Source organism: Mangifera indica, chromosome 4, assembly GCF_011075055.1.
Source record: "Mangifera indica cultivar Alphonso chromosome 4, CATAS_Mindica_2.1, whole genome shotgun sequence".
In the NCBI taxonomy this organism is placed as follows: Eukaryota; Viridiplantae; Streptophyta; class Magnoliopsida; order Sapindales; family Anacardiaceae; genus Mangifera; species Mangifera indica.
In genome coordinates, this window is record NC_058140.1 from 9701933 (window position 1) to 9712577 (window position 10645).

At 33.5% G+C, this 10645-nt stretch overlaps 1 protein-coding gene across 1 annotated transcript; it reads right to left on the reverse strand.

The window, feature by feature from the left end:
- Positions 1-8243: 8243 nt before the first annotated feature.
- Positions 8244-9418, reverse strand: LOC123212889 (protein PELPK1). Its single transcript, XM_044632115.1, has one exon. The coding sequence runs from the start codon at positions 9328-9330 to the stop codon at positions 8500-8502; it is 831 nt and encodes a 276-aa protein (XP_044488050.1). The 5' UTR covers positions 9331-9418; the 3' UTR covers positions 8244-8499.
- Between the last annotated feature and the right edge of the window lie 1227 nt (positions 9419-10645).

Sequence of the window (10645 nt, forward strand, 5' to 3'; positions counted from 1 at the left end):
TGCTGAAAACTAAGGGAAACATGTGGTTTTCAGCCATATTTACTTTGGCCAAAACATGACCTGTTGCTTTCTCAGTAATAGTGCAGCATGCTTCATCAAATAAAATAGTAAAACCACTAAGTAAAAGTTGTCCCACACTCAAGAGATTATGGGCCAACTCTAGAGCATATAGAACATTAGAAATGAGTTTACTTTTCCCAGAAATAGATTTTACCTCAATTATACCCTTTCCCTCTACTTGGATTTGTTTGTTGTTTCCCAAACGAATCATCCTTCTTTGAGTTTCATCAAGCTCTCTAAACATCTCCTTTACCCCTGTCATGTGGTTAGAGCAACCACTATCTATAAACCATACAGTTTGTTCTTCCTTTCCGTGCTCCATTAGCATCATGAGCAAAAAGTCTTCTTCTGTTGCTTCAGTTTCCTCAGCAAACTCAGCTTGACTACTTCTGCAGTCTTTTGCAAGATGACCTTGTTTACCGCACGTGTAACATTTTCTTTGCTCCACCCAACCTCTGCCTCTGCCTCTGCCTCTTCCTCTTGAACCTCCACGTCCTTTTCCTCTTGAACCTTCACGTCTTCTTCCTCTGCTGCTGTTGTTGTTTCTCCCTTCATCTTGAGTAGAGTCTCTCATGGCAAAGGCTTTTTCTTCACTCTTCTCTTGTGATCTGTTCAATCGATCCTCATGTGCCTGCAGTGACCCTATGAGTTCATCCACAGTGAAGACTGACAAATCCTTTGACTCCTCAATTGCTGCAACCACGTGATCAAACCTTGGAGTGAGACTTCTTAAGATCTTTGCAACAACAGTCCTATCATTGATATTCTCTCCATAAGACTTCATGTGATTAACAACTGCTCTTGTTCTTGATAGAAAATCCTGAACAGATTCATTGGATTGCATTGACAATGTCTCAAACTCCCTTCTCAATGATTGGAGCTTGACCATAATAACTTTGGATGATCCCTGGAATTCAGTTTTCAGAATCTCCCACGTCTCCTTTACACTTTCTGCTGCTGAAATTCTAGAGAAAACACTTTCATGAAGTCCTTGCTGAATGAAAAAAAGTGCTTTTGCATCTTTCTTTCGATTCTCCCTTAACTTTGCTTCATCATCAATCTCGCTATACCCATCTTCTACCACCTCCCAAAGCTCCTGAGACTTGAAAAGTGTCATCATCTTAATCCTCCAAAAATCGAAATTCTCACCCTTGAAGACTGGAATCATTGACTGCATTGAGTTGGATCCTGATGAGGCCATTGTTGTTCAAGTCAGAACCTGGCTCTGATACCACAATGTTAGAGTAAAACTTTAAAGATAGTAGAAGATATGAAAAAGTAACACAATGCAAGAACAAAGCGATCCTTTTATTTGATGATTCAAAAACACACACTACATGAAATATTACAGAGGAACAAGCTAATAAATAGCTAAACTTAAATAACTGAACTCCTAGAAACCAGAACACTACATGATAACATGGGATCATGATCCCACTAAATAAGGATCACTAATGACAGTTCCTACAGTCAAGGAACTTACTAAAAAATCAACAAGACCACTTCCTACTAGTTGTTAGTGGTTTGAATCACATTCGTAACACATTAGTTGATAGCTCTAATATCATGTAAAATTTCACACTAGTAACAAAACATAGTCTTAAAGAGAATAATGAATTCTCCAAAGGATTTTATTAGTTGCAATTCACAATTAACAAACTACAAAGCATTTTTTATACGTGAAAAAGAGCAGGGAAATTTAGACAATTGTCACCAGTTGTGGTGGATGATCTGAGCCATTAACCAAAAAATTAATCCAACCATCACCTGAGATCCTCTGTCTTTGTCATTGATCTTATATCCTTCATCAGCAAAAACACCTCAGCTTCTATACTTCTAGTCCCTTTTGATGAAAAGCACAAATATTTCTTGTTCATTTCTATGTTAGTAATATGGTGCATATTGACACAAAACGCATTGTATCACTAAACTTCTTGCACCATCCATTTATTTCATTTTTCATTTAGCCATCCTTTCGTTCTTAGTTCCATTTCAACTAGATTATTTGCATTATAAATTTTACTTCTAACAAATATTTATAACGAAATAATTTTTCCAATAATAAAATATAGAAAATAAAAACAAAACTAAGAAAGTGAATGTTAAATTTAGCAATTTGTAATATCATTTTGTCTTTCTCTCATTAAAATTATTGCATGACTATCAAATAATAATTAAAATATAAAGATCTATATCATTTTAGCCAACACTTTAAGGATTAAACAAATATAGCTAAGAAAATGCATTAAGGATTAAACAAATATAGCTAAGAAAATGCATTTGTCCCAATAAATAAAGAAGGTACGACCGTTTGTCCCAATAAACCAAGAAAAACTTTGCTATTGATGATATCTTTTGATTCTTGACAGAAAGTCATTCAACCTCATCCTTAAATTTTCCTTAGAAAGGTTTCCAAGGTTAGTATGAAAGGTTTTGATGGGTATTTTAAAGTTTATCATTGTGTTTTGTATTTTGGTTTAAGTTTTTAATTTGAAATTTGTTATTAATTAATAGAAAATTGTTTTGGATAGTTTATGGTGTGATTTATGGCCTGAAATTATTATTTTGGCCTGGAAATGGTGCATTTCTTGTCGGTGGGCAAAAAAATTGCACTCACTAGACAAATCATACTTAGTCTCATTGTTCACCAAAAGTGTTTTTAGTATGCATTGTGGCTAGTGAGGGGCAAATTGGTAGGTTCACGCCTAATAAAGGTTATGTGATATTTTCCACAAAGGGTCTAAATTGATTTGTTTTTTTTAATGGAGGTAAATTGATCATTTATATTTTACAATTTTTTTGTTTTTATTTTAATATAGTAAGGTTGCTAACTTTTTTAGATAAGTATTTTTACCCTTTTGTTTGTTTTATCATTTTAATTGATCAAAATTTGAATTATTTTTAAAGATCAATAGGAGGAGCTAAAAAAAGAAGTCAAATAGCCATGATGTGAGCTTTGAGCTAGGTTTAGAGAGATTTCACTCACCGTACCATTTCACGAATTAAGGCCATAAAAACACCATTGAGAATATTCACATAACTCACTGACAATAAATTGAAATATTTTTCGCAATAACTTCTTTAAAAGAATCCTATATCTAAAGGAACTAAGATTCAATATGGTCCTCGTATATTTAATATCCTACATCAAATAAATTGTGCAAACCCAACTTAGGGGTTCTTTTGTTTAGGCTAGATGTTTGTTTTAACCTATTAAAGTTCACCCTAATGATACAATTAAGGTTTAGTCACTAATCTAGCATACAATCATATTTGTCCATGAAATGGGTAAATTATCTTAAGGAGATGCACTTTTAGGTTGCAATTCTATGAGTTTTAGGGATTTGCATTCAATTTATTAGACAAATATATGGGGGACAATGATGACACTACAAAATAAATTGACATTAGCGAGAAACAAAGTAATTCATCTAATAGTTTTAAGTATTATTTTTATCATTTTAGCGATTAATTATTTATACTCTCATTAAAACTAGATAAATTTACAACTTTGACAAAGAGAAAATAGTTGTTAAAAATTTAATTTTCATCATTAAAAAGTTTTAATAATAAAAAAAATCTTGTCGTTAAATTTTTTTAACAACGAGAAATTAACTTTTTAAAAGTCATTTTCTTCTTATTAAAATCATAAATTTATTTAGCTTTAACAAGAGTATAAAATAGTTGGTCACTAAAACATGAAAATAATACTCATAACAATCAAATATTTATCCATTTGTTATTTTCCTCTTACTAATGCTAGTGTTTTTTGTAGTGCAAGAATGTTGTCAAAATCACAATATTGTATTTTCTATACCATCACCTACTGGGTGTAAACAATAAAAATGCAATTCCTAATCATCTCTCATAATGGTTAATGAATTTTGGTTATTACCTATAAGACATGTTAGTGTGGAACTTGAATGTAAAATATACAAGGCTAATCGTACATGCAAAGAAAGTATGAGGAGGTCGCTTTCAAGTATCCACCACATGTAGAGGTCCCCTTATTAATCATTATGCACTCATGGGATTCTCTTTAGCATTCAAGGTAAACATATATTGTTACATCATATTTTTAGTTCTAGGTTTGGATATTCGGGACCTTGGATAACCTAAATGGTTCAAAATTGGTTACTAAATTGGGAAAAGCCACATATGTTAGAATGGAGGACCAAAAACATCCTTAGTTGTAAAGATGTCACTACTCTATTCAGTGACAAGGGAGTAAGTAACTATCAATTGTTTACTATGTTTGTCAGTTTTTTTTTTGGATGTAATGTTACTGATTAATGGTTCTAACAATTCTAGGAGGATGTTTATGGGTTTCTACTTTCAACAATTAAGGAGATGTAGGCAAATTGGTATTGACCAGTGAAATATTTCCAAGGAAGTTAAATACTACACTTCGTCAGTCGCTAACCATTGTTTAAGATGTCAGTTTGGCTATCACTGACATATCTTTTGATGACACTCAAGATACGCCCACTCCTAAGCCAAATTCATGCCCTCTTGCTCAAGCTTTTGAGAGAAGATCTGACAACATCTTTGTACAAGTTTGTGATATGATGAATGAAATGGTATTCAGTTATAAACAGACTATTAGGTTCCTCATTGCAATCATTTAGAGTGTGATTGTCAGATCAAGGCAATTGAGTGTACTATCGTCAAACTTCAATAATGATTTGTGACTTTCATCCATGATCGATTTTCTATAAAGATAAATAACAAATGTCTTTTATGGTCATTATGTTTGTGAATTTACAATTCCATTTATATATTTTTTTTGTGTTCTTTGCAAACTTAACTACTCATTTATAGGATTCTAGTATTAATATTATTATCTATATACCTTCAAAGAATAAGCCTCTACAACATGAGGTCATCCCAATCAATGTTTATGATGATGCTCTATTAGGCAGTGGCTGTTCTCGCACCATGTATGGTCGGCTTTTGGAGAAGGCAATTTCAGGTAAGCCCTTCCACAAATCAAATCAAGCTACAGAGGCATTAAGACCTAGTGGCGACTGAGTTGGTTTAGTGTCGTGCCACTAATATGCTAACATCATTTATTGGTGGGCATAACGATGTTGCGAATGATGACACACATGACATCTTCTTGGTTGGGAAATAGAGTAGACGAGTGTTTTGGATGTCGTTAGTTATGCTAGGGCAATAACTACGAAATGACGTAATTGCCTATCTATTTTAAGATATCAATTATAGGTGTTTATATGTCATATGCTTATGTTATTCTTATTCTTATCTCCACAACATTTGGACGGTTACTTTGGGCTCTTGTACCATCATCAGTAATTGCCCACTAACGGAGTGTATATGGACTGGACTAATACTAATACCTTATTTGTTGCGTATTTGTTCTGTATGGCCACCCTTGAGTTCCACACCTATATACCAAACTACAATTGGCCTTGTGTACTTATGGCTACCATCAATGGGACTGCGGAGGGTAAATACTTCAGGTCACAAAGTTCTGTGGACAAGCTAACATTTAAAATTTTTGATATATAAAAAAGATGCAGTAGTTTGATATATCAATAACTAATTACGTACATATATTTTATGCAAGTATAAATTCTGATCAACTTCAAGAACGAAAATTAGGCTTGCAATAAAGTTATCTAAACGATTAGACCATCAACGTAATGACTCCTCAGATGCTTACAAGTCTGCTTTGATCAGTTCATTGACATGATGGGATTATACATGAAATACATATGGATGATCATAGATCAGTCTAATTACTGTTTAGATTCTGAATGTACATGTCACACAAATGTATTTATTTTCCTTAGGTTGACGATTTACCGCACCAACAGTAACTTTAAGAGTGTGAGGTCCACGTTGGTCATCTGTTTGTTCAGCAGTCATGTACATATAACATTGTTTACTTTTTGTTTACTTATTTGATTTAGTATGTTTACATAGTGCACATTTTTTGCATACTACATTCATATAGTAATTTACCATGGCTCATGTTTCTCTACATGTCATTTGTTTTCTCTACATTTTTATTTATTAGTTCATTTTTATGTCAGTTCTCTCTTCACATTGTTTCTTATATGGTTCTTGTAAAACTAAGAAGACTAAATCAAGTTTAACAAGTATATAAACAATTAAACATAATTTAAAGTGTCCTAAACAAAATAAAGAAATAAGAGAAAGAAAATATACAAGCAATTTATAGTGGTTTAGAACTTCTATTATAAGTCTTTTATGTCTATTTCTTTACAACAGCTCCCTTGAAGTTTCACTAGATATGAATTGCACAAATACAATAGTTTTTTTCACAATTTTACCCTTGTTTCTTACATGGAACATGAAACCAACATCTTAACACACCATTTTATAGGTTTAATAGTAAAAGAAAATGCAGTTTTACTATACATAATATCAACAATAGTAAAAAAAATATAACTTTATCATCCATGCAAATTGGCAGGAGCTCCCCCTAAAATGAAAGATGATAACATATGTACGTTGTATTTTAAAGGTGAGATCATCTTTTCTTTTATCAAAGGGACAAAAAGGGCCAAAAGATTTATTCCCACCCAAGGTTTAGTGTATTCCCAAACTTCCACCCATAAAGTTTTAAAAACTTAAATACCCACCTGTCTATTAAATTTTGTAGTTAGTATTTGGGGTAAAAATGTAATTTATTAATTGTATCTAAAAATTTTTATCCTTTTTTCCTATTTTAGTTTTGAAAATTAGCAATTTTCCCAAACTTTGTTTTAAAAATTACTTTTTCAGCTTTACCATATAGGGTTTTTATATTTTAAGGTTAACACCACCCCCCTCAAAGTTTAAAACATTATACTTATAATCCCAAAAAATACATTTTCTCTTTCCAACAACCATTCTTCCTATCAAATTATTCTAGCACGTCGTCAACCTCACCACCGGTAACCTCTTTCCCTCACGGTGGTCTCCTAGCGTGGAAGTCATCCATCATCTAGTTGAAATGGTCAAACAACGTTGCACAAATCTGTGCAATTTAACACACGGATTTGTGCATCATCTAGTTGATCTATGCATTGGTCGTTGCATAACTCTGTCCAACAAATCACACTGATTTGTGTGATATCATCTAACCATTTTGACTAGATGATGGGTAGTTTTTGCATCAAGAAACCATCGAAGAGGGCTCAGTGGTAGAGTTGATGATGCATTGGTGGCCAAGCGTTATCTAAACTATCACGAATCGGTGACTCTCAACCACAAATGCAAGATCAATCACTCAAACAGAAGAAGGAAGGGTGATGAATCGAAGAACCACAAGATCTGTCGACTTTCCTTTTTTTATTTTTTGCACATCCGGCACCAACAGTGTCTCCAGAGTGGCCAAATCTGGAAGATGAGTGGACATGGCTGGTTGTCGAGAGTAACAATGGTGGTCAAAGAATGGAAAAAACCCTTAAGGGTAAAATGTTAACTTTTCAAACTTTGGGGAGATTGTTATTTTTGAAACCTGAGTACAAAATGAGATAAAATTATATTTTTTAATATTATTATTAAAATAACTATTTTACCCTTATATTTAACAATGAAATAAAAGTTTAGGAATGAATGAACATTTGAGCTTTTAAAATCTCACATATTTATCTTTGTAGCAAACCTTGAGTGGGAATAAGTCTTTTGGCTTAGATTTTATTAATGGAAATACTTCGTGAGTGAGTATTTAATTTTTTTTATACTTAATAGATAAAAATTTATCATTTAACAAACCCCGGGTGAGAAATAATCTTTTGGCCATAAATCATAATCCAAAGGTTTACAAAGTGATAGAGTAATGATTGAAGCAAATCAATAATTGAAAATATAAAAGTTGATGTTGCCTATGGTAGATGCAAAGTCATTTTCAATTGGAAAGGAATGAATGAACACCATAATTTCCTCCATGAATGGAAATTTAAATAATTTTTTATTGCAAATCAATAATTGAAAATATAAAAGTTGATGTTGCCTATGGTAGATGCAAAGACATTTTCAATTGGAAAGGAATGAATGAACACCATAATTTCCTCCATGAATGGAAACTTAAATAATTTTTTATTCGTTTAAACGTATTTAAGTAACCCCAAAATCATTTGACATTTCCTCAATCAAAATTAGAAGGGTTTGCATGCTTTTTTTCAACCATAAATCACAGAAAAATAATATATGAGAAACTTAAACAAGAATCATAAATTAATAATAAATATATACATAGAGAAACCACAATGAATCACCCTCCCGATACTGAAACGTCAAATAAGCTCAAGCAAGCACACTTAGACGATATAAATAAAGTACATAAATTAGATATTATTTATACAGACTAATTCAAGGATGGATCACAGGAAAGTCCTTGGGCAATGTGGGCCTGTCAAGGTCAGGCAAGTGAGGAACTGCTGGCAACTCCGGCACCTTGGGGAGCTAAGGCATTTTGGGAAGCTCAGGCTCTCTGGGAAGCTCGGGTTTTGGGAGCTCAGGCTCTCTGGGAAGCTCGGGCTTTGGGAGCTCGGGCTCTCTGGGAAGCTCGGGCTTTGGGAGCTCAGGCTCTCTGGGAAGCTCCGGTTTTGGGAGCTCAGGCTCTCTGGGAAGCTCGGGCTTTGGGAGCTCAGGCTCTCTGGGAAGCTCGGGCTTTGGGAGCTCAGGCTCTCTGGGAAGCTCCGGTTTTGGGAGCTCAGGCTCTCTGGGAAGCTCCGGCTTTGGGAGCTCAGGCTCTCTGGGAAGCTCGGGCTTTGGGAGCTCAGGCTCTCTGGGAAGCTCCGGCTTTGGGAGCTCAGGCTCTCTGGGAAGCTCGGGCTTTGGGAGCTCAGGCTCTCTGGGAAGCTCCGGCTTTGGGAGCTCCGGCTCTCTGGGAAGCTCGGGCTTTGGGAGCTCAGGCTCTCTGGGAAGCTCGGGCTTTGGGAGCTCAGGCTCTCTGGGAAGCTCCGGCTTTGGGAGCTCAGGCTCTCTGGGAAGCTCGGGCTTTGGGAGCTCAGGCTCTTTGGGAATCTCCGGCTTTGGGAGCTCAGGCTCTCTGGGAAGCTCCGGCTTTGGGAGCTCAGGTTCTCTGGGAAGCTTAGGCTTTGGAAGCTTAGGTTTTGGCCGCAAATCAACCTTAGGCAATGGTGGTAGCTCTGGCAATACAGGCTTGGGTATCTCCGGCAATGGTGTCTCCAAAAGTTGGCGAGCATCCACCAGATTAGCATTGTAGCTTAATGAAGACAAAGCGAAAAGGAAAATTGGTAAGATAAATGATGGGATACGGAGATTGGCCATTGTTGAAATTGATTATGGAATATTGTAGATTAAGGCCTGAGTTGAAGAGGCAGATGTGGTTGTGAAGTGATAATACATGTGAAATACAGGAAGCCTTTTATAGATGTGAAAAGTGGAGAACAGGCACGTTGGTAGACCCAAATGTAAATTCCTCATTTACCTTCTATGGAGGGAAACTTGTGCTTTCGGTGGTAGTTCAACTTCTTACAAAAGCATCACAAGAAGTATGGTGTGCGGTAAAAAATGAAATGTAATTAAACCTCGAGATTTAATGAACTAATCTTGATCATTCAGGATAACTTAGCTTATCTAATTGGATATCTCTTCTATTGTCAGCTTACACGTGGATGAAAGGACCTCCATAATCCATATGATATAGAGACCAATATTTATTTTTCAAAAAAAAAAAAAGCATTAATGTTCATAAACTAAGGGAAATTGAAATTTTTAGCACTTTTTTATTTCGTGTCTACAAAATTATCACCTATCCTAAAGCTTTCACAAATATACCACAACAGTACTCACCTTCCCCAAAATACCCCTCTTCAATCTTTCATGCATAGATTTTCTCTCCTCTTCTCTGCAACTTTTTTTTCTCTTCTTCCTCTTCTTCCAAAGTTATAAAGAAATCACTTTCTCTTCTCTCTCATCTTCAAAAACAAAAACAGGAAGGAAACAACCAAATTCTTCAAATTAAGAATTCTTCAAAGTAAGGATTTTAAAAAAAAAAGGGGGAAAAAAAGAGCAACCTACAAGATAAAAGATGAACATCGAAGAAATGACCATGTAACAGTATTTAACTGGAAAAAGGAAAAAAATTGATATTTAAGGATTTAAGTGAAACAAAAAAAACTGGGCATTTAACTTAAAAAAAAAAAAAGATTGGCGTGAAAGTTGCTGTGTAACGCCAACCCTTAATATATGTATATAATATTAAATAATATTATTATATTAATATAATATATTATATATTATAATATTATAATTTATATAATTAAATTATAATATTTTATAATATAATATTACATATATAATATAAAATATATTATATATAATATATATAATAATAATATTATATTAAAATATTATAATTATATATTAATATGATATTATTATATTAATATAATATATAAAATATTATAATTTATATAATTAATTTTTAATATTATTATAATATTTTATAATATAATATTATATATTCTATAATTATATATTATTATAATATATTACATATTTTATATAATAAAATTTATATAATTATAATATTATATTATAATATAATTTTATATTTTACAAAATATATGTAAAAGCAGTC